The following is a 25798-nucleotide window of genomic DNA, read 5'->3' as shown; positions in this document are numbered from 1 at the left end:
AGGCCAGTAGGCAAAGCTCAATAAGTTAAGACGAGAATGGGAGGCCATTGACGCAGGCCAAACTCAGCAACAATTTCTGTTGATTTAACACTGCAAAGATAGATAAATTCGGGTCGCAGTACAGGGTGTCCATAGAGTATCCATTTTGTGGAAAATATAAATGTGAAACTTCCTGGCAGATTAAAACTGTGTGCCCGACCGAGACTCGAACTCGGGACCTTTGCCTTTCGCGGGCAAGTGCTCTACCATCTGAGCTACCGAAGCACGACTCACACCCGGTACTCACAGCTTTACTTCTGCCGGTACCTCATCTCCTACCTTCCAAACTTTACAGAAGCTCTCCTGCGAACCTTGCAGAACTAGCACTCCTGCCTTTCTTTCAGGAGTGCTAGTTCTGCAAGGTTCGCAGGAGAGCTTCCGTAAAGTTTGGAAGGTAGGAGACGAGGTACTGGCAGAAGTAAAGCTGTGAGTACTGGGTGTGAGTCGTGCTTCGGTAGCTCAGATGGTAGAGCACTTGCCCGCGAAAGGCAAAGGTCTTGAGTTCGAGTCTCGGTCGGGCACACAGTTTTAATCTGCCAGGAAGTTTCATATCTGCGCACACTCCGCTGCAGAGTGAAAATCTCATTCTAAATGTAAATGTGGATTATTTCTGTTACAGGTACCTTGAAGAGACATCACAACGTTAACAATTGCCGAAAGAATCACAATTCTGGAACATCGTTTACGTGGCGAAACCAATGCTGAGGTTCAGAGGCTGTTTGATAGAAAGTATCGGAAGGATGCCCCTACAAGACTTACCATTCGAAAGCTCGTCAACAAATTCCAGAGTACAGAATCTATAGCTGATGAGAGACACAATAGGCGACCACCAGTCAGCCCAAAATCTGTACAGCATATGAGTAAAGCTATCGAAAAAAGTCCAACAGCATCTACCCACCGTCTGAGTCGTGATCTATCCATACCGAAATCCACAGTGTGGAAAGTGCTTCAGTACACCCTTAAAAAGAAGGCATATCATACCCAGGTGCTTCACCAGCTAGAGGATGAAGACCATGCGGCATGAGCAGCCATGTGTCATGATCTGTTGGAGGTTGTGGCTGAGGAGGACCTGATGAATCAGGTTATGTTCAGCAACGAGGTGACATCTCATGTCTGCAGAGGTGTCAACAAACACAATTGCCAGATCTGGGCAGAGGAGCAACCCCTTGAATTCACCGAGTGGGAAAGGGACTCTACCAAAGTCTCTATAGTCTACCATGGCCTCACAGAAGATAGGATCTATGGGCCATTTATGTTTGCTGAAAAGACAATTACCGGAACAACCTACCTGGACATGCTGTAGTTGTTCTTGGATCCACACTTGCAACAGGATGGTTATCTTTGCCTCCGACATGTATCAAAAAGATGGGGCACCACCCCTCTATGCAAAAATTGTCCGGGAGTACCTGAACAACGCCTTTCCTAAGAGGTGGATTGAAAGAGCTGCAGGTCACATGTGGACTGCTCGCTTCCCCAACCTCACTCCCCTGGACTTTTTTGCGTGGGGTTTCATCAAATGCCGAATTTATGCTTCCAGGGTGCCACATTTGAATGAACTGAAAAGGGTGAATATGAGAGGCATGCTTGCTATTAACCCCTCAAATGTTACTGCGAGTGTTCCATGCAACCACAAGGTGATGGGAACAGTGTGTTGGCAATGAAGGTGGACATGTTGAACAGTATTAGCTACACATGTTGAACAGTATTAGCTACTCTCTTTAAATATGTTTATTTTGTTGTAGCACATCTGGAAAATGAAAATGTATACTTACTTTATAGGCACCCTGTATATTAATCGGCAATCAAATATGCAGTATGGACTCTGCCACTGCTATAGGTAGCTACAAATTTGTTACCGTGACCACTGGCTCAGCTGCTGGTTATAGAGTTAACAACTGTAAATGGAAGACTGTCAGAGAATTCTGTTCTGCTGCTGGTGTTTGAGTTATGCCAATGCACAAATCAGAGTTTATTTTTCCTTTTATTGATACAGGCCCACAAACTCACATGGAAATTATGGTTAATCACACGCTTGTTTCACTTGTGACTTTTGATTTCGACTACAATTCATAAGTCTTCTGGTAACCTTGATCCAATACCTCATGTCTGCAAGCACAGTGGCCTGCTTTGCGAATGCCAAGCAAAAAACAAAACACCACTGAAAGATTCACAGGAACCACTAGTGACATGGATTTGGTTTCTTTTCATCATTTAGGGACCAAACAAGAGGAGAAAATGATGATAACAATGAGCACGCTAGTTAGTATGCATTACATGTGTAGAGCTCAATGATGCACATGGACGCACAGAATTGCAAATTTCGAACATTTGCAGTTGTGTGTGTGTGTGTGTGTGTGTGTGTGTGTGTGTGTGTGTGTTTTAATGAACACAATTTTCAGTTTCTTCTCTTCTGAATATTCCAATGAATTGGTAACTGTGTGACATTAAATAATTAACTGCATTTCTTCCTGCTTCTACCCCCACTAACATACTTCTGCATTCTCATGGTAGTCATGAAATTCTATTTGTATATGGCACAAGACTTCACGCAAACCAGTGAATTATTTTATTTGTTTGCATGTTGAGGAAATCATAATAGTGATGGAAAATCATATACCTCAATATCTCACAAGCCATATGCTGCATGGAAACTAATACCACTAGTTTTTCTGTTCATGCACTGAAATTATGTAACAATGGCATCAATGGACCCCTTCCATACTGAACAGATTCAAATATGAGGAATTCTAGATTAAATATAACTGAATTGTCTGAAAGGTGACAATACAATGTATCTGGAGATAACGTTCCATAAAAACCAAACGAGTTCGTGTCTCTCCCTCTGAGAGCCCTCATAAGGCGAGCACGAGAAGCATTTGACTAAATAGCCATTCCTAGCACAGCTAAGAACTGGCGACATTGTTCCAAATACTTGACAAACCTGTGATAGTTCATTTATTTCTGCATGTGGTCTTGAATCGTACTGCTAAATTCATTTGGCTATATCTTGCCACTTCGATGACCTAAGCAATATAATCCTCATGTAAGATGAGATACTGAAACAGAAAATTTAATTTTTGGACTGCGTGAATGCTGTTCTTATCTTTAACATTTGGTTATGAGGCTCAACGACCAATATTGCAATGTGAGTGACTTGCTCCCAGAAGCATCTCGTTAGCTCAGTGGTTCCGCACGTGTCTTGGCATGTAAGGATAGTGTGAGTTGTCAGTTCTAATCACAGTGCAGTGACTCTAGGTCCTTGTTTTCGGTTCTATTTGATGGCGTTGCAAATTGCCAGAAGAAATTCTGTAATAAAATCTTAGCACATTAAGTCTTCTCACAAGCTCAACTTGTAAGCTGTGTTATTGGTCATCAATGTCTGCTTTGTGGAAACCAAGCTTCTTCACTACACACATCTCTCAAGAGCTTCAACTCTACAGTCAACAATATGAATTTAAGTTTTGTTCGTCATGTAGACCCCATATGCCAGGGGAATAGTTTTGAAGCGCATATAGTTCCTCTGTGCTAAATCTGTGTAATAGCAATTAGGCTCCCCTGTAGACACTAGCCAACACTAGCATTAACAACTTCCTTCCACTCTGGGTAGCTTCAAAAATGGGCAATTTTGCTGCTTTAAATGTAATTGAATACCTTAAATCAGTATTAATTTCTCCATGAATGCATATGTGGACCTCAGAATGCGCACTGTGCCTTTGTTGCTACAGACTTCACACACCAAGGCATTCACACAGTTTATCAAATACATTTGCCATAAGAAAACAAATAATGATAGAAAAACAAGTTACACCACAGTTAATCACTGTTCCATGACAAAAACATATGAATCCCTGATGAAAAAACTGCATTAAAGAACTGCTTTTGAAAGCGAAAGAAATGAAATATAGCATTAATAACAACATTAAACAATTTAATGAGGTATTCTTACTGGATACAAACTATAATAATTTTAAGCCATACTGATGTCTTGCATATCTAGTTTCATACAATAATCTTCATTCTAAAATGAGTCATTTGCCTCTGTTGCTGTCAAGACTGAAATGTGAATCTTAGACTTTTTGTGAAACTCACTCAATAACAATAAAGCATTTTATACTCTCCAATGCAATGATCAGTAGCTGAAGTTTGTGACAAAGAGTGAGGGAGCACAGTGCCCCCACTGCAGCCACTGCCAATAGCTAACAAATGGGACCCGCTGAGCTGTGGCACACGCGACGTTCGAAGGCAGATGTTTTGCCCAGAAATTGGGTGGAACTGTTATTATCAGAGTGTGAAACACATTGTGGGTGTGTTATCATTAAACTCAAGACTTTTATTCTGATGAAAGGCTTCATAAAAATTTAAGTTATGCGGGGTTTCGACTGCGAGACACTGTCTTCAGATAACGCGCAGTTTATCATTAGACCACAGGTCTAGACAAAGCATAACAGCTGAGACAGAAGAAAATTTCCTTCAGGAACTGCCACAGTCAACAGTGTTGCCAGCTTGTGTACACAGCTGGACTTTGAGTATTATCAATGTGGTCATGTTACTTGTCCCATCTCGTGAGCTGCCTGGATTTAGACTCTGCAGCAGCCAGGTTTTATGCCAGAAGGTGTACCTAGCAGAACAGAGGACCATCCACGATACACGGTCACTGTAAAGAATCTTAGAAAGAAACAATAATTCAAAAACAGTCTTAATTGCATTTATTATTGTTATTATTATTATTATTATTATACTGCCAACCGGTTTCAACACGACGTAGGAGTCATCTTCTGGCTGTTTACACCATTGGGCAACTGCTTGTGGTGTCACTCCTGTCTACATAATGGCAGAAGATGATTCCTACGTCGGGTTGAAACCGGTTGGCGGTATAATAATAATAATAAATGCAATTAAGACTGTTTTTGAATCATTGATTAATCATACTAATCGCTGCTTCTCTCCACAACCGTGTTGTCCAAAACTCTTAGAAAGAAACAGACTGCTGTGTTACAGGTGTAAAACTCAACATACGACTAGAGACAAGAAGTTACTGATTGAGAAACATATGGCTGTCAACAGCGCAATGCGAGAACCCTTCAACAATTGCCACAGCAGATTATCATCAAAGGATCTTCTTCTTCTTCTTCTTCGGTTATCAACCCACAGGTTGGTTGGCAGCAGCACGCCATTCCGTTCTTTTGTCAACTTTCTTCTTCATATCTGCATAGGTCTGGCACCCGATGTCATTTATTACTTGTTGAATGTAGGTTAATCTAGGTCGTCCTCGGCGAGTTCTTCCTTCAATGATTCCTTCTAATATTCTCTTAATGAAATTGTTATGCCGTAAAATGTGACCTATGAAGGTTATTCTTCTTTTCTGTATATTTCGCCAAAGAGATCTGTTTTCTTTCACTCTTCTGAGGACATCTTCGTTTGTAGCCTTGTCTCGCCAGCTGATTTTTTCCATTCTCCGGTAGCACCACATTTCGAATGCCTCTAATCTTCTCTTTTCTTCTTTTCCACAAGTCCAAGTTTCACATCCGTAAAGGGCTGTACTCCACACATAGGTTTTCATGACTCTCTTTCTTACGTCTAAACTAACATTTCTACTCGTCAGTAAGTTTCTTTTTCCATTGAATGCTATTTTGGCAAGTTGTATTCTGTTTTTAATGTCACTTTTGCTCCTTCCATCTGCTGTTATTTTGCTATCAAAGGATCTCTGCCACAATCCAAAGAAATTTTGGAGACATATAAAGGCCATTAATGGTTCCAAAGTTAGTTAATGGACAGAGACTGAAACTGATGGTAGCAAAGCAAAAGTAGAAATGCTGAACTCCTTTTTGAAATGTTTCAACAAAATTTTGAAAATCCAGGGGTGTTGCCCCAATCTAATTCTCCCATCACCGCAATGAAAACCGCTGAAATCGTTAAAACTGAACAACGCTCCAGGACACAAAAGAATTCCTATCAGGTTCTATGCCAAATCTGTGGCAGATACCACAGGGAAAAAGTAGTGCTCAGTATAAACACTAAAAAAATGGTTCAAATGGCTCTGAGCACTATGGGACTTAACATCTGAGGTCATCAGTCCCCTAGAACTTGGAACTACTTAAACCTAACTAACCTAAGGACACCACACACATCCATGTCCGAGGCAGGATTCGAACCTGCGACCGTAGCGGTCGTGCGGTTCCAGACTGGAGCGCCTAGAACCGCTCGGCCACACTGGCCAGCTATAAACACTCTTAACATGTTCTGGCTGTAGTATCACTCAATCACACCTGGATATCATCTGTAACCATCATGCACATTATGGTTGTTTTTTATTGGCAGTGATCTGCAGATCAGGAATAATACCTAGACTGAGACTTACAGCTAGCAATGTCGGAGTGGGGAAGGCCATGGTGGGATGCGAGGAGAAGAAAGAGAGAATGAAGAACTGATTTTGCTGTAATTTTGGAGTATGTCATTTGTTTACACTTTAAATGGAACAAGCTCTCTTAAATTTACTTTCTCAAAAGCCAAATGATCATTGTTTGATATGGCTATGCCTTTCCTATGGTTTTTTTTCACATTATTTTTGTGAGCAACAGCACTCAAGCAGACCTTTTTCAATTATACTGCTGCTGCCCAATTCCAATCCCGGGAGCGGAAAGACTTACCTTAGGGGGAAAAAAGGACAGGTATACACTTGCACACACACACACATATCCATCCACACATACACAGACACAAGCAGACATTTGTAAAGGCAAAGAGTAAGTCTCATCATCTTTCTTGTGTGTCTATCGACCTGCCAGCGCTTTTGTTTGGTAAGTCTCATCATCTTTCTTTTTAAATATATTTTTCCCACGTGGAATGTTTCCCTCTGTTATATTAACATATTAATTAAGTATAGTTGGGTTTACTGGTTTATTAAAATATTTTTTAGCAAAAAAAGCATGTTTTTGGGGGTAGGGTTAAGTTATGATGACCTTGCCTCCCACCCCCTACCTCTGAAAGTCTGCTGGCAAGTCTCCTACTAGAAACATTTCAGTTAGTATACTTCTTATTGAATTTATTTAATTTTGTTTGAGTCAACCTGAAGCATCCTGACTTGTTTGCCCAAGGTATTTTCTGTCAGTTGTTTATCCTTATTAGGGATTGATCTAAATTATTACCCATATGTGGATACACTTTAATACTACCATACACTTCTAGAGAGATTTATCCTTTCTTTCTCGCTAGCCCCAAAGTCACTCTTAATTTGTCTTTCTTTTCCTCCCCTACCAAAGTTCTGTAATCTCCAATGATTACCAGACTTCGTACTTTGTACGTAAACACAACACAGTAAAACTGTTCACCTTCATGTTTGATTCTAATATTAGATCTACACAATATTATTCGTATTATAATGGGATGCATTCATTTTAAGAATTTTTATGGAAATACTCTTCAGGCAAGCAGGAGAAGTGGCCCAATGGAAATTTCTTCAGTTCAATCAAACTCTACCACACAATCCACACAACATTGAATAAGCTCTGTATGTTGTTCAATTCATCAGACCACCTTTCTGTAGTAAAGCTGAATCTTTTAACGTAACTGTGTGAATAAATTTTACATCTTTTGCTCAGTATTTTGCAATTATTATACTATAATTGCCAGACCAGTAGTCTATCATGTTCCCTTTTCTGCTCATCATTATCTTTTCTATGAAGCCAACCATCACCCTCTACAGATTTCCCAACAAAATTCAAACTTTTAACATTTCACATTCATAGTCTTAGAACACTGATCTTATTCACCTGGCTTTCAAGCAATCTCCAAACTCAGATAAGATGGGTAACAGTGCTTTACCTTCAGAACAGTTTGCAAGGGAAGAAGTCAACATCTATTTTCTATTAAGCACATCCCGTGGATCAATAGTTACTTTCAGTGGAATGGTTTCCACTGCCCTATTAATTCCATGCTACTAACAACGGCTCATTTTTCTAAAGAGTCATTCCATGTGAACTGGACCAGAGATCACAGCTCAGCCACTTCCCAATCTAAACAAATTTTACAGGAAGTTTTCACAATGTCTTGGATGGATATTTACGAAGTTTCAGCTCAATATCTGCTTTGGTTCCATTTCTATAGCCTCTCGTAGTCCCAAGTTTGCATCACACGCACACATTTTTAAGTGCCAACTATGGAAAACTTTTATGAAAGGTACTCTTACCTGCTTTTGTAGATCCAAACAACTTTTTGTGCTGAATAAGAATATATAGTTGAGTAGATTTTTAAATACTTCTGATACAGGTGTACTACTTCAAAAATGGGTTTGAGAGCCCACCTTTAAATCAGCCACAATCTTTCCCTATCAAAATATTGGCAACTGAGATGATGAAAACATTTTGGGTAACAAGTTTTGGGTACTTTTTTATCTTGGCATATCTATAAATAGTACTCTTTAAGCTTCAAAAATTGCTGCTGTTGCCTGCAGTTTGAAAACTGGTTGATGCAGCTCTCCACACTACTCTATCACGTGCAAGCCTCTTTATCTCTAAATAACTAACTACTGTAACCCACATCCATTTGAATCTGTGTCTGCATATTGTACTCATCCCTCTGCATTTTAAGCCCCCCCCCCCCCCTGAAAAAAAACTTTAAACACTTCCCTCCAGCACTCAACTGATAATTCCTGGATGTCTTGGAATGTGTTTTATCAATCAAGCATTTCTTTTACTGTGGTTATGCACAAATTTCACTTCTTCCCAATTCTACTCAGTGCCACCTCATTTATGTGATCTACTCATCAAATCTTCAGAATTCTTCTGTAGCACCACATTTCAAAATCTTCTATTTATTCTCATCTTGTATGAGCTGCTTACTGACCACGTTTCACATCCACACAAGGCAACACTCCAGACAATTGCCTTCAACATAGACTTCCTAACACTTAAATATATATTCAATGTTGATAAATTTCTCTTCTTCAAAAATGCTTTATTGCCATTGCCATTTTACAATTTATATCCTCCCTACTTTGTCCAAATAGCAAAGCTCATCTAGTACTTTTTATGTCTCATTTCCTAACCTGATTCCCTCAGGATTACTTGAATTAATTCAACTACATTTCATTACCCTTGTTTTGCTTTTGTTAATGTTCGCCTTATGTACTCTTTAAAGACACTGGCCATTCTGTTCAACTACACTTCCAAATCCTTTGTGTGTCTGACAGAATTACAATGCCACTGACAAACTGTAAACTTGAATTTTTTCTCCCGGAACTTTCCTTCCCTTTCCAAATGTCTTCTTGCTTTCCTTCACAGCTTGCTCAGCCCTTTGACTCTATTAACTGCTGTCTGGTTTCTGCACAAGTTGTAAATAATCTTTTGCACCCTGTATTTTTCCACTGCTACCTTCAGAAATTTAAAGAGTGTATTATAATCAACATTGTCAAAAGCTGTCACCAAATCTGTAAATGCTATATGTATAATGTTTCCTAGGTTTCCTTTTCTTAACCTATCTTCTAAGATAAGTCATACAGTCAATACTGCTTTGTATATTCCCACATTTCTCTGGAACACAAACTGATATTACCTGAAGTTGGCTTCTGCAAGTTTTTTTCCATTTCCCTTGTACAACCCATCTATATATTCCTTTCACCCTTCCCTTCTTTGGTTAGTGCTGGTTTCCCATCTGAGCTGTTGATATTCATACAGCTGCTTCACTTTCCTGCAAAGGTCTCTTATTTTCCTGCAGGCAATATCTATCTCAACCCTTAGTTGTACACACTTCTATAGACTTGCACTTGTCCTCTAGGTACTCCTGCTCTGTCATTTTATGTTTCCCATAAATCTCATTTCTTAGAGAGTTGTACCCTCTATCTTCTGCCCCTGTGAGCTCCCATCTCCTTAATTTTCTACCTTTTTGTCAGTTCCTAAGTTTTAATGTACAGTTCTCAAGCAATAAATTACGGTCAGAGTCCACATCTGCCACAGAAAATGTCCTACAGTTTAAAATTTGGTTCTGGAATCTCTGCCATACCACTACGTAACCAAGTGTCTCCAGGTCCCTTCCACGTAAACGACCTCCTTTCATGGTTCTTAAATCAATCATTGGCAATGATTGAGTTCTATGTTGAATTCTAACAGGTGGCTGTCTCCTTCATTCCTTTTCCTACAGTCCATATTCTCCTACTATTTTTAGTGTTCCATACCTGTCAGTCAGTAAAAACAGAATCCTTATAGGATCACTCTGGTGTCCGTCCATCTGTCCAACTGTTAAAAACCCTTTTTCTCAGGAACAGAGAGAGGCGTCAATTTGAAATTTATGCCACATTCTAATCTCTATGGTCGTTTAGCACTGTAAAAAATTGGTGCTTCTAAGTCAATGCAATCAAAAGATACTGTCATTTATGTCACATATTTTGATGCTTGCAAACTCAATCATTAAAACTTATAGGGTACTTTCCATTGGCCTAGAATCGTGAAATTTGACAAGGAGGAAAAAAAATTCTTAATTTGTGATTATATCATAAAAAAATTTTTTACTGTCCAACTTGAAACTTAAAATTAAATCACACTCTAAAGTCTCTAAATTCTGTCCACTGATATCTTGCCAGCATCAATATCAACAACAGGCAAAAATTATCAAGAGTCTCCGTTCTTGGGATGGATGAACCGTTTTTATGGAACCCTTAGAGTGTGAGTCCTACTCGTACTTGGTCAATTTTTCCTTCTCTTCCTGCTACTGAATCTCAGTCACCCATCACAATTAAGTTTTTCCTCCCTTAACTAGCTCAGTAATTTCTCTTATCATATATTCTTTCAATGTCATCATCATCATCATCATCATCATCATCATCTGTGGAACTAGTCAACATACAAACTTTTACTACTGTGGTGGGTAATGGCTTTGTTTCTACCTTGGCTAAGATTACGCGTTCATTAGGCTGCTCATAGTAGCTTATCTGCACTCCTATTTTTCTAATTCATTATTTTCCTTGCATTACCACTATTTGATTTTGTATTCATAGCACACTATTCACCCAACCAGAGATCCTGTTCATCTTACCACTGAACTTCACCTATCCCCACTACATGAACTTCAACACAACTATTTGTATATTTTCTAACCTACGTATCCAATTACGGGGTCTAACATTCCACACTCCGCTCTGTCAAATGCCAGTTTCGTTTTTCCTAATAATGACATCCTCCTGAGTAGTCCTCACCTGGAGATCTGAATGCGGGGCTATTTTACCTTCAAAATATTTCACCAAAGAGGATGCCATCATTATTTGATCATACAGTGAAGCTTTTTGCCCTCGGGGAAATTAACGGCTGCAGTGTCCCCTTGCCTTCAGCAGCTCACATTACCAGTACAGCATGACCATGCTGACTGAGGTTATAAAGCCAGATCAGTCAATCATCCCGAGTGTTGCCCCTGCAACTAGCAAAAGGACTGCTGTCCCTCTTCAGGAACCACATGTTTGGCGTCTCCACAGGTAACCCTCACTGTGGTGGCACCCAAGGTACAGTTACTCAAATTGTTGAGGCATACAAACCACCCCACCTTAGCAATGTCTGTAGTTCGTGAGGCAGCTTCAAAAGTATCTTAGTTTAATTTCAGACCAATGCATATGGATGACAAACATCACTCAAAGTTATTACTTTTCATACACCGAGTGCATGGTAGAATGTAACATAAATGAGTAAACAAAGTAAAATCAACGAAAACTGAAGTTGTGACATTACACATGATAATCCATGCAATTACTCCGAAAAATTTCCTTAAATTCATCCCTGAAAATATTTTATACAACTTTATTTAAGACATTATTGGAAACTCTGCTCAGTATGTTGCCATGTTGTTGTTTTAATCTTTGTAAGTCTAGAAAGAGTATCCTTTCAGCTTTAAAAGCTATACAGTTAAATTTTAGACACATGCCTATTCATAGATGAAATGAACCCCCAAAAGTTTTGTATATTTGTTACTGAAAATTTTTTTGCAACATTATTTAATACATTTTTGGAAATAGTGCCAATACATTTTTACACCATTGTTAATGAAATATATACTTTCTATGAACTGTCATTTCCTCTCTGGTTTTGATCTTGTGATTAGCTTGTTTGTAGAAAGCTTTGTGACTGAACTAATTTGTGTTTTATATATTTTGTGAATTAAACCAAGAGGTGTAAGAAAGCAGAGTCTCGCGGTGATAACATCCAATAAAAAGTTCTCAGTTTCCAACCGCGTCAATTGCTTAAAACTACACGAGCTTTCGGCCAAGCACTCCTTGGCCATTGTCAAGTGGTATGACTGCCAGTGGGCTGTTGGTGCACCCTTATATACACACTAGCTGCCGGCTGTGACGTCACTGGTGCCCGTGACAGTGCCAAATATTGTCATGTTTTGAGTCGGCGTTCGATGTACCCTCTTCAACCGCGCAATCGCTGGATCCCACGCAGTGCTGAGCTGCAAGCCACTGTCTCTATTCAGGGTGTTTGTGGTAATTTTTATTTCAATAGCTTCCTTTATTAAACTGTCCCAGAAGTCAAGAGGTGCCCGATTCTTAATTTTTCACAGTTGAGATTGCATTAACAGTCATATGCCTTCATTTTACTATGGTAAAAGTCAGCTTAAGCCTGTGAAAGAAAGATCATTGGACAAAGAACTTTTAAAACTTAGATTTCGAATTGACCGTACGCAAGATGACCAAATTCGTTAATACCACAATGTCGCACTGGTGACAAAATTTCTATTCCACCAAAATACCTGCTGTAATCCAGTAGGGGGAAAAGAAATTTTGAGAAAGGTTTACAGCCAATTGACATTTCTCACACTGGCAAGTTGACACAGTTGCTTAATAAAGTTTGCATGCTTTGTCCCAGAAGTAGATAAGAATTAATTCATAAGCAACTACAGCCTCAAAATGAGCAAAAATCAATGAGTACTTATTATATGGATGCAGTGAACACTTACTACACAGTGAATACTTCGAGTGAAGTCTGGTACTGGACTCCCCTAGCCCCCCCCCCCCCCCACCACCACCACCACCACCATCACCACCATCACCACCACAACAACAAAAAAACCTGGTTGTTGTGATAGACTTATCTGTTGCACAGCCTGAGATCTAGGTTAGGTTGTGAGTTGGCAAAGCCAACAAATGTGAAAACAGAAATGCTGGTTGTGATAACAAACTGACTAGCAGCCAAGCCTAATGTTTAAATTTATGTCACACTGAAAAGAGTAAAAGGGTGGGAGATGCGGGAGAGGGAAAGAATGAATGGTGAAACAGTTCATAAGCAGAAACACTTCCTACTTTGCAATTTGAAAGGAATGTTCACATCATATTGTAAGCAATATGATAATGAATTGGGCTTCTCAAAATTTTGTGAACTCTGGTCGGGCTTATGTCATTAACTGTTGGTGCTGCTGGTACACCCTCAATTTGTGTATGCTTAATACATCCAAACGTCATGCTGATGTTAGCAGCAACATCTATCAAGGATGATGACAACAAAGAACTAAAAGAAAACAGTGTGGTGATTGGAATCAAAAGACTGCAAGATGAGGTGTTGTGAACAATGTCCTGAAAAACCTGAGTTGGAAGTTTATTCAGTAGATGTTTTCAAAGTAGGCTATATGATCTACAAGGAATGGTAGAATACAAATAGTGGGTTCACACTCAAAGATACACACTAGACATGTGTCAAGCAACTATAGAAGGAACTACAGCAGAACAGACTTTAAAAATTAATGGTCTGACAAGAGTGACAATCTTTGTCATGACAGCAATGCAGTTTGTGCATTCATAATGAGACTGATCAAATATCTGACGATAGTGATAGGTTAAATTGTGAGCACTTTCAATAGTTTAGTGATGGATGTGTTGTCTAACAGAAGAAATTTATCAATTTATGTCTGCATGAAATTTGGTAGCTCTGTTGAGTGAAATTTCTCTGGAACCAGCCATGTGAAATCATCGTGTGCTGAATCTGAAAGACTGGCACCCTATTACAGTTTGCAGAGGCCATTACATAACCAAACAGTGACACATTTTAATCTGCTTGACTTCTGAATTTTTTTTTTTTTCTACACAGAAACCAACAGAACAAATTCAATTTGAACAGAAACGATGGTTCGCCAAAGGCCACCAATCCCACTGGTTTACACAGTGTCCGCTGCACAAACTAAGCTGACATTTGGTGCGGTGCCTGGTAGGAGCAACTGTTGAGGCACATCCCATTTATGGTGACTCCCATTAGCCACTGCATCAAGTGTCAAGGTAGTTTGTGTGCACAGTATGTTGCTTGTGTGTACGACATTGCTTTGTGGGAGGGAAATTGATGTGATGTTTCATTAGAACGAAAAGATCCTTAGTCAGCCCATGGCCCTGTCTGTCCCTTCCATAGCACATCCATTAAAAATACTTGCTGGAGTCCATTGCAACAAATAGTTAAAATCACACAACCACAACCACCAGCAGCACCATCATATAGAAAGCAATATACTGGCACATGAACTGAACAAGACAGTATTGGCATTTTATTTAGTATTACGTGAAAAACAATTATTCCAGTTACAGTACATTTTAAATTCAAACTTTCTGCATTTTCGTTTGTTTTATTCCTGATTATTGTTTGGAAGTTGATTTATAAGTAACTACAGCTACACTTTTAGTGTTACTGATGTATAAGCAGTTTCCACCGATTTTCTTCTGCTTACTCAATACTGTCACACTACACCATATACAATATTTATGAAAAACAACAACTTTAAGTGATTTTTTTCATCCATAAGCTCAGGCATGGTTCTAGAATTAAACAGTAGGCTATGGCTTCTTTCTAGATACAGAATGACAAAAAATATTGAAGAACATCCAATTGAGATATGGACCTCCAAAAATACTAAAAATTTTGCATGTGCATATATTTTGATGGAGAAGTCCATAGGCTGTTGTATAAAAAACACATGAGGACAGCATGGCCGGGTACCACATTAGAAATTCTTGGTTGAACCTGGCCATAAAATTATGATTTATGGCTGGTTAAAGATGAGCTCTCCAAATGGGAAGGAAGGAAGGAAGATTAATTCTTATAAAGTCCTATCAACAACAAGGTCATTTGAGACCGACCACAAGTTCAGAGTAAGAAAGAATGGATTAAGAATTCAGCCATGCCCTTTCAAAGGAACCACTGCAGCATCCATCTCAACTGATTTAGGTAAGTTGCGGACAAACTAAATCAGGATGGCTGATTGGGGATTTGAACAGTTGTTCTCTCGAATGTGAGTCCAATTTGTGCTAACCACTGCACTGCCTTGCTCTGTGGGCAAGGCACACAACAAATTTCCCACCATCTTTGAGGAAATACAACCGTCACCACACGTATTTAAAAAATCTAATCACTGATATATTCTTATTCAGCACAAAATGTTGTATAGGTATGCAAAAGCATGGGCTTGCAACTTTCAGAAAAGTTATCTGAAGTTGGCTTTTTCGCATGTGTGGAAGTGGCGCAAACTTGGGAACCCTATTTATGAGAAGCTGCACATAACCACCCACGACACTGGTGATGCCACTTAAAAATTTCATTAGATTTGGAACTGGTCAAGCTGGGGCCATCTCTAAAACTGATCCACTGATATGGAATGCCCCTACATAATCCATTCTTGATAAATGGAAAGGTAGAACTGCTGGGCACATGTTTCTCATGGCTTCATGGCTCCGTGTCTCTCTGTAGGAGAGAGCACAGAATGACAAACAGTGATTTTGTGACAGCTTGTACAACTTCAGTCAGGTGAAGCAGTTTTCCTTTTCCCCCCCACGTTTTGCAGCAGCACAATACAAGAGAAGTAGCCTAAAGGTTAAACTACAGGCCCACACAGCTGCAGATACAATTATGAACATCATCCTCATAAATCAGATTTTTTTTTAAGGAAGGACCAAACAGTACAATTTGGAATACAGTAGCTTCTTAATGACAACTATGAGACGATAAGTCTTCCTGGTTCTCTTGGCGGAAAACTCATGAACCAACACATCAAACTTTTTAAGGCATACAAAATACATCTGCTTGACACACTTTAACATTCACCTTAATCAATAATGAATGAATGAATGAAACTTCTTATCCCAAAATAAGAATTCAATATTAAATTAATGTGCCTACGAAGCATACCATACTGTTATTCTACAGACAATAAATGAATGTATAATCATTAAACTGCCCAAGACATACATAAATAAGGAGGATGTCTCTACCTCTGCATTCCACCTCGCCAGAAAAACAGTACTACAGTCCCGCTGGCGGATGCCATCATCAGAAAGATTTAGTCTTAGGCTTTCCAGGGATTACCATGTAGGAAAGCTTCAGTTCTTCAAAACATTTGAAGCTCTATTGAGTAATGGCTGCAAACATCATCGGCAACATGTTAGAATGTGTATTTCAAGACACATTTCTGGACATTTGTGTGGTTCTCACCAAATCAGAAAACTGATACTATTTTTTCTAAACAAATTTCATGGTTTCCACAGAACTGCCCCATTAAGTTTTAAAGTGATAACGTCCGACTGAGAAAGGTTGTCGATCACTTAACAGCCCGTTTTTCACTAGTATTAGATTCATAAACAGCAAGCAGTGTAATCAACATTTTACTGCAACGCCCTATACATATTACAGTAATTTGACGAGCACGTTTCCCTCCCATCTACATTATGTCAAACACTACAACTTACACTACCAAAAGAACATGTGAAATCTTGACTCGAATATCTACTAAACACGTTATGAGTCCAACTCAAATTTAGAAAGAGTTAAGATCAGCTGTGCATTCCTACCTTTTACAACTGTAAATGCGTTTCTGTACTTTACACGAATAATTTGCAAAATATACACAACCACATTGGATAGGCTTTTGCTAAAAACTTTTTTTCTTACACTCCCAAAGCAAAGATTGTTTTCACCAAACATGTCACCACCATAATGCGCATTCATGAAATAATTACACATGCCCTGCTAACGAACAATATAATGAACGCACCACTGATTTCTGCACCACATTCATTACCTAATATTTATCTACTAGACAATACACACCTCCTAATCAGATATTGCAAGATGGTTGCTAAGTCTGAGTCTTGATCTGAACTATCGTCGGATCTCGATCGCGAATCACTATCGTCCATTCTCCTAGACGTAGACGTTCCCATAAATGCGCACTGCACTCCACTTTTTCAACTATTTCTTTCCTGTATGAGCGATTCACAGATTGCCTGATAATGTGAAATCAACTTATAACGTAACATCTGAACAAAATACAATCTAACATATCACAAACAAATAATTCCATAGACTTTCGTGCAATCAGATGAACAAAGAAATTCTGAGCAATCCACAGACTCAACAGAAAACACAGTCAACGTTTCGATAGTCGATTTTTGCACACAGCACGGTAGATACTATTTGCATGAGAAATTACTTCATTCCATGCGCTATTAGGAATAGCACAACGCACTGCTTCAACACGACTCTAAGCCCACTAATTTGCCACAAGACACGGCGCCACTAGGTAGACAACAGTAGACGAGATGTTGCAAGCAGGCAACATCCGTTTCTCGGACAGTGTTTGGTCATCACCCATAACAATAATAGCCAAGAAAAAAAGGTTCTGTAAGACTATGCGGGCACTACAGGTCCCTTAATCCCTGCATGATTCATAACATCTACCAGTGTCAAATATTCAAGATTTTACACATTCTCTCTTGGGAGCAAGGATTTTTTGTCTCATTGACTGCCGCAAACTACCAAATACCAATGTATCCAGACAACATCCGTAAAACAGCCATTATTACACCTTTCAGCTTATTCGAGTAGTTAATAATGTCATGACTGGAAAACGCGGTGCGTACCCAGCAGCAATTAAGTGATGGAGTACTTTTCAAAGTTGGTTGATAGCAGTTTAATTTTCTCCACTGACTTCTACAGTCACGAAAAACACTTCAAACTCGTTCTCACTGCCCTACATGACTCAGGGGTAATAATCAATGAAGACAAGTCGCAGTTCTGGAGGCATGCAGTTACATTCGTTGGACACACTCTGAATGCAGAGGAAATCAAACCAACTGCTGACCATGCTGAATTCGTTCGTCAGCTACTGCAACCGTGAACTTACCATGACCTTCGCCGGTTCCTGGGTCTCTTCAGCATTTATCGTCGAGTCTTACCTCAAGCAGCGGCAGTTCAGGCACTGCTTATTGAGCCTCATGCATGAGGGAAATGGGAATTAGTATGCCCCACAGACTTGCAAACGCCATTCGACTGCTCTAAGGAATCACTTGCGATGGCAATCTCACTGGCACGCCCTACACCATACCCTGAACTCTTTATCGCAAGGGACACCGGCAACTCAGCTGCTGAGACGGTACTCTAGAAAGAGATGCTACACAGCCCCTCCAATTCTTCTTCTGTGACATCTCCCAACGTGGTACCTTAGCATAAGATCTACAGGGTAATGGCCTAGTGGAACAAGGGCACAGCATGATGAAGACAGCACTCATGTTTCATGGGGGTGGATGGTCTGAGACCCTTCTGCAGGTGCATCTTGCCATCTGCATGGTCTTGAAGGACGACCTACATTCCTTGCTCACAGAGATCATTTACGGTGAGATGCCCACATTGCCAGAAGAATTTATGTTACCAGTTTCTACACCATACCCACTGGATCTCCCCAGAATGATGCAATGGGCCAAAACCCACATTCACAATTCATTCTTGCCTCCTCCTTCCACACATTCAGCCCCAGACTTGTGGACTGCAGATACATGCTGTTCCAAAACAATGCTGTATGGGCGGCTTTACAGCGTCCCTACAACAAACCATTCCAAGTGATGAACTGCGGCAGTCGCACTTTCAATATTGATGTCATTGGCAACCCTCTTATGGTCTGTATTGACAGACCAAAATTGATGTGGACTCTAATCACCAAAGAAGATACGAACAACCTGCAGGATGACAACAATCCATACATCTTTCATATGATTGGATGGCAATCCCCTGAACCAGAAATGCTCATGGTTGACGTACGAGACATTCAACCAGATGATGTCTTGATCAATCTAGTCAGCCGCAAGTTCCAAGTGGAAGCAACACATGCATCCTCAGGTGTCACAACCAAGATGATCGACACAAGCCTTGTCAAGACTTTCCACCTACTGAAAACACTGCATTTTGCAGCAGTGTCATCACAACTCTTCCTGGCTGGTGACCTAATAAGTGCTCTGCCAGTTACTACTCTGAGCAGCTCACTGGCCTCAGCTATGCATCTCAACCAGCTACTAACCACAGATGATTCAACACTATTGCCAGCAATGGAAGAACCAACATTGGCCTCCTCCAACTCCAGCTACGATCAGTCACATTGCCTTCTACCTCAGTTTGCACAATATTGCACGCAATATCCGTGCAACAGACAGTGACTTCGATTGACAACCCTTGCGCCTTTCATATGCAAACTACATACTAAACCCTCCAGTGTTCCCATGGAGGTAAAAATAAGAGGAGTTGTCATGACGTCACAAACTGGAAGCCGACCCAAGTGAAGACCCGCCATATTAGCTACCCCAGAACATTCGCTTCTGGTGGTTTGATTCGGTGTAGTCATGAAGTGTTTTGATTACAAATGCCGGCTTATATTTCTTACAGGTGTACTAATAGCTCTGATTGTAGTCTAAAGTTTAAACAAATCACATTTCATTCTTAAATGGACTTATTTAAGCGCTATTTTCTTATATAGACCTGAAATTCTGATGCACTGTAAAGTTTTACAGTATGGTTATATTTCTGTCATTTGACTTTAGAGTTCATATCACACCAACGCGAAGAGCTCTCTGGAGGTGAGCAATACACTTGGTTTTCATTGTTTGGTTATTCTCAAGTAACTGAAAAGTCCTGGCAAGGAATATCCTGGAAATTGGGACTAGTGTTATAAAATGCAATAATTTAATATAAAAGTAATGTAACTAGATGTAGTTAATTAAATCTTCAGTAAAATGTGTGGAACACCTGTTACAGTGGTTAAATTATAAGTACTGAAAGGGTTACATATTTGTTAAAGCAAAGTTCCCTATCTAAGTCCAGGCTATTTAGATCATTACATTAATCACTGTGTTGTCGTGTTACTCTGTAAATTGCTATTATTTGCAACACTGAATGTCACTTGCTAGGTACAATTTTAAAAACAAAGCAGATGTGTAAACTAGAATGGGTCTGACAATCTTAAATTCAGTTATTTTCATTCGTAATTTAACGAATATTTCACTTTGCTGACATGACAGCTGGCTTGTTTATATCATCCCTGTTTACATCTGTGGGATACCACAGGAAAAAAAGTAAGTTACTTGAAAACTTGAACATTTAAAACTTGCTTTTGACTTGAAAATGCAACGAATACAAATCAGTGCCTCTAAACTATCAATCATTGCTTTTGGAGTTATGGCTTTATCAGTTATCGACACAAACACAATGAAAGTGAATAGAAATTGATTACGAAAGCACGCTTTTTATAGCACATACTTCTCTTCTCTGTTACTCGAAGTGTATAAACAAAAAGGAATTACAGTACCGAGGCCAGAAGCGTCATATTTTCGTGTCGTATTACTGTTTCGAATACGCATTTAAGACAAGAAAAACGTTTGAAGTTGCATTCCTTATGCTGTGTTGTTCACTAAAACAGTGTAACATTTACTATATAAAACAAATATCGCGTACACACGAGAGAAAGAACGAACAAGAAGCTATTGTAAACACTCGTCCTGCTAATGTTTTGGGGTATCCAAGATGGCGGCAGGCCTCGCCCACTGGTTTCCAAACAACGTACAGCGTAAGTCTGTAGCGCCATCTCCCCTTATTCTACCACCATGAGTGTTCCTCACTCCAGGGAGGATGGGGAGGGGGAGTGTCTCCCGACAGTACGCAGTTGGCTGTTTTGACGTTTGGCTGCCGGAAGTCACGTGACTGTCCCTTCAGTAAACACTTTGCTGCGAGGACAGTTTTCATGCAGTGCAGTTGCATCAGTATGGAGATCACTGAGTTGCACAAGTGAATACTGAAGGAATTAGTTAAGCACGAAGTAATTTCCATCTTATGATTTAGTCCTTCATGTTCAATAAACAGTATAGTGTAAAAGTTCCGCAATAGGTCCATACTGAAATTTACGTAATTGATATATGTGCGTACAGATTCGCCGAAATATTCTGCCGATTAGTATCAGGTTTTTTTTCCCCCTTTCTTTCTGTGGATCTTAGTTGTTATAACGAAATGTGCGTAAAATATGGAAAATAAATGTGGTTAAAAGGTTAACCACAAGGCTATACTGCTCATAAGTCTGCTACCTCGGTTTATTTCGCATTCACATGTAGGGGGACCAAACCGGGGAATATGAAGTATTTTTAATATTTTGGACGACGAAAAGCGGCTTTTAAGTAGCCATTGTATAGTTCTAGCCCTGTTGAAAACCTGCATAAGGAATGCTGTATGGTGAAAAAAAGATCATGGCTAGACGAAACTGTTCACCCTGAGCTTAGATATAATGTAATGGATAATGCTACATGGCCCAAAAATATTGTGATGTATCGGTTTTTTTTTATTCCATAGTGTCGCCAATATTCCTGTGAAATAATCTTTTCTGTGACAAACAGAAAGAAGAATTAAGTGTAAACGGGTCACATACTGCTCAGAAAGTTACTCCCATAATGCCTGTATCTTAGAACTAAACTTAATGTGTTATCACTTTTTATAGAAGTGAAGCCAATTTTACTGTGTGTAAACATTGGTTATCAGCACAAGAAGCAGGGTAGTATAACTGAATTGAATGCCTAAATTCAATAAGTGCATGGTGCAGAACACCTGCTTCCTTCGGTGGTGTATCTAAATATACCAACAGAAAATCTAGTGTTAAAGAAATTGGTTTAAAAAGCTACTGTGTGGACCTAGATTTTGAGTTGGCTGCTTCGGACTTATTAAATCTTATTATAATAATTGTTGTGAAGTATACCATTCTCCAGATGGCAACTTTGAACATTTTCTCATCTAAATAGAATCTTGGCTGTGCTATTTTATGCACTTGAAATCAGAAATTGCACTGGGTGTTCATTTCAATGTACGCTTTTGCAAGGAGAGTTCTAAGGAGGAAAATTTATGAATCTGTTAACAATTTATGGACTATTTGTAGCATGTCATTTACCAACCAGAGGTGATGCCTGCCTTGACACTGTTATCCCAAATCTAAATACATGGGACTATGAGATGACTAGTTGACCCAACGACGTCTTCCAACAGAGCACTAGTCATGGGACTTTATACAAAGAGAACTAATAATCAACCAGCTGTTTCCTAGCATTCTAATTATGTATTCACAAAAAGGATCATTAACAAGGAAACATTAAACTCTTTTCAAACAGCACTATCTGCAGTAGACTCACAGGTGGGATTACAAGAAATGGCTGTAATTAATGCATTTAAAGAGTTATTTCAGACCGTCAAAACCAAATTTGATTATAGCTATCCACAGAAGACCAAAATATGTCGCAACACAGGCAAACTCTGTGTGTGGTAAAGTATTTTGTCATAACAGACATGACATTTAAGCACTTTTGAGAATTTCAGCCAGTTTTCTTTTCCATAGAAACTAAGACTTGCTGTAGCGTGACACTAAATCCTTGATTTTTGTGCTCAAACACAGTAGTAAAATCATGACAAATTCCATTACTTTCTTTGTTGTCTTTTGTTAACTCAAATCCTTTACCAAACACTGATACAGACCAATTATAATGTTTCATTGTGCAATTCAGTTTTATTTACACAATTAGATATCACTGAATTATAGAATACAGTTTGAATGAGCCAAGATGGTGGGACAGCATTATTTTAGTATACCATGATTAATAAAACTCAAAAAATCCACAAGTAAATTTAAATTTTTATTCACCTTCAACTACATGGAATCTCTCTCTCTCTCTCTCTCTCTCTCTCTCTCTCTCTCTCTCTCTCTCACACACACACACACACACACACACACACACACACACACACACACACACACACAAATTGCCATAATGTACAAGACCACCTTTATGTGCATTAACAATATTAGGAAATGGATAGTTTGCTATTCACTGTAAAGGTGACATGTTGAGTTGCAAACAGTCACAGTGTAAAGATTGTTACACATTTAGCTTTTGGCCAAAGACTTCTTCAGAAAAGAAAACACAAAAAGATTTACAACGCAAGCACACTCCCTGCACACATCTCCACTATCTGGAGTGGGAGATATTGGTCATGTGTGCTTGCTAGTGTTAATCTGTTTGTGTTTTGTTTTCTGGAGAAGGCTTTGGCCAAAAACTAAATGTGTAACATTCTTTACATTGTGCCTGCCTGCAGCTCAACATGTCACCTTTACAGTGAGTGGCAAACTATTTTTTTCCTAATATTGTTGATATTCCAACCTGGAGTTTACTTTTTTTTAACACTTAATCACCCCTCACAAAATCCTTCTCTGCTTTGTGGAAAAAAATCTAGCCTGAGATTCAATCTTGGCATTCACATTTACTGTGTTTTCGTCTGAGAAAGAAAAATATTTATTAAGATTGCCAATGATCTTCTTCAGATCCTTCAATACCTTGGCCTTAGTCTCCTGTCCACACTGTGTTCCTTTGCTGAGTGCAACTATAGTTTCACAGTGAGACATCACATCCTGTTCAAATGTGTCAGCAGATTTTTCTGAATTGCCAGAAAGCAATGCTGACACATATTCATTGTCTGCACTAGAGGGCAAGGAACACTGTTCACTCTCCTGGACAGCACCAGACAATGATTCGGCACATGCATGTATATGCTTACATATGTTAAAATTTAAAATGTTGTCTAAACAGCTGCATTTATACGAATGTACACATATGTTGCAGGTGTTACACTTAAGTGAACATTTTCTTTCGCATATCAGTTCTGAATTTTTTACAACAACATACACTTCACAACCAGTGGAAGAAAGCACTTCCCACAACCCTTCACCCATGCATAAAATCATCCCATTTGTTATAGCTGAGCTATCGTTGTGGCTTGCTTTCACTCTTGACGCCCTAGAGCACTGTTTACGTTTTGAGAGCTTCACTAAGCCCTCATATACTTCGTCTCTCACTAAACATAACAAAGCATTTAATGACTTATCCAGCCTTCTGCACTTTTTCCCTTCTAGATAACTGTATTTAATAACTTTATGTAGGGACTCCAAGTAACTGTTTGTATTAATGCCCAATCGGTGCCTAAAACAATATGCCCACTTTTCCACTCGCTGGCAGTACATCTTAAGAAAGTACCTGCCAAATTCTGCAGTATCCGGATCATTCAATAAGTCTTCCACCACTTTCTCCAGACTACAACTAAAAACATCTATATCCAGTTCAGTCTGAAGTCGCTTTAGTGAACTAAACACTGCTGATTTTTTCTCTCTACCCCCAGAAATTCTCCTTAAATTCTGAGACCAGTTCCGTTGTATATGCCAAGAACACAGCAACTGGTTTGGCACAGGTCCCATTACTGCTGACCATGCATTATAAAATGCTGGTGCATCGTCAGACATAAACACATTGGTCTTTACAGTGCCCACCCTTTCTCTCACACATTTGAAATAAAAAGACAGTAAACACATGTCTCCCTTATTTGAAAAACAAAATGCAACTGGCATTCCAGCACCATATCTATCAACAACGACAATAGTAAAATGTTGAAAATCGTATGCAGTCATGCCATGAGTGCCATCCACACATATTTTATCTTCTCCATACTTTAGAAGTTGTTCGGCCTGAAAGTCTGTCATCATAATAAGAATGAAGTCTTCATCTTGAAAATTAGGATCCACTTGTTTTTGCTGCTTGAAATACAGTACTGGGTTGTCACTTTGTCTCTTCATTTCTTCAACCCACAATTTCACACTCACTGCATCATTTTCATGCTTCTTCGTTGCATAACCAATATCAAAATCCCTTTTTATATTATGCAAATCTTTTTTCTCAAGGAGATGGATTCTGTCCACACTTGCCGCGATTGGTGCACTTCGGACATCTTGTAAAACTCGTCCAACAGGAACACCCTGTGACAGCTGTCCTGAAAAAAGAAGAGAAAAAAAAGGAAATAAAAATGAAGCACATTGATAGACCCTACGTCTGTTCACACAAATAAATTTGATAATTTCATTTTTCATGTACATAAGTGTAACATAATCCATTTTACCTGCCAACTCTGCCCTCTCGTTCCTATGCAGAAATGTTCTTCCAACAACCTGGGTGTGTCCCATATGTTTTGGAAAAAAATTGTAAGCAGCATTTGTCCTCTGTTATTGTCACTTGCATGTTGGATGGACAAGTACTGCCTATTTTATTCGTGCCCATACTTTTCACACACCTGACACCTGTTCCTTTAGAATTGAAATTGAAAGAGCGATGGCAGTGGTAATATCGAACACGTTTTTCTAGTAGCTCCTGCTCCGAACAATTCATTACATAACGAACATGGTTTACATTTTCGTAAGAAATTTTCCACTCTTCAAAGTCTGAAAAAAATGTTGAGGCAGTATTTTTAAGTCACGTACTTGGGATCAACAAAATTTACTAAAACGTGACGAACACAATAAATATAAAAAACAAACCTGCAAGACAACCAAATTCTATCTCCAGGCACTCAAAACTAACGTCATGGTTCTCTTGAATATGTGTTCTCAGTGTGTCATAGGTGAGAAACGAGAGAGA

At 39.2% G+C, this 25798-nt stretch overlaps 2 protein-coding genes across 5 annotated transcripts in view; both read right to left on the bottom strand.

The window, feature by feature from the left end:
• Positions 1-17373, bottom strand: part of LOC126186777 (DDB1- and CUL4-associated factor 11) — a 111051-nt gene extending 93678 nt beyond the window's left edge. For 2 of the 4 annotated variants that reach the window (XM_049928241.1, XM_049928242.1), the window contains exons 1-2: positions 17097-17373; positions 16262-16408 (exon numbers count right to left, since the gene is read on the bottom strand). In XM_049928241.1, coding sequence (XP_049784198.1) covers positions 16262-16320 — 59 coding nt within the window. In that variant the 5' untranslated portion in view covers positions 16321-16408; positions 17097-17373. The remainder of the gene's footprint in view (positions 1-16261; positions 16409-17096) is intronic. The other 2 variants (XM_049928239.1, XM_049928240.1) reach the window with 1 other exon arrangement.
• Positions 17374-23535: 6162 nt separating this feature from the next.
• Positions 23536-25347, bottom strand: LOC126101211 (uncharacterized). Its single transcript, XM_049911938.1, has 2 exons — positions 25284-25347; positions 23536-25157 (listed from the first exon to the last, which is right to left on the bottom strand). Exons 1-2 carry the CDS (start codon positions 25345-25347, stop codon positions 23536-23538), a joined length of 1686 nt encoding a protein of 561 aa, XP_049767895.1.
• Positions 25348-25798: the final 451 nt, after the last annotated feature.

The sequence above is a fragment of the Schistocerca cancellata genome, chromosome 1 (assembly GCF_023864275.1).
Source record: "Schistocerca cancellata isolate TAMUIC-IGC-003103 chromosome 1, iqSchCanc2.1, whole genome shotgun sequence".
NCBI classification, from domain to species: Eukaryota; Metazoa; Arthropoda; class Insecta; order Orthoptera; family Acrididae; genus Schistocerca; species Schistocerca cancellata.
This window is presented reverse-complemented; position numbering and strand designations above follow the sequence as displayed.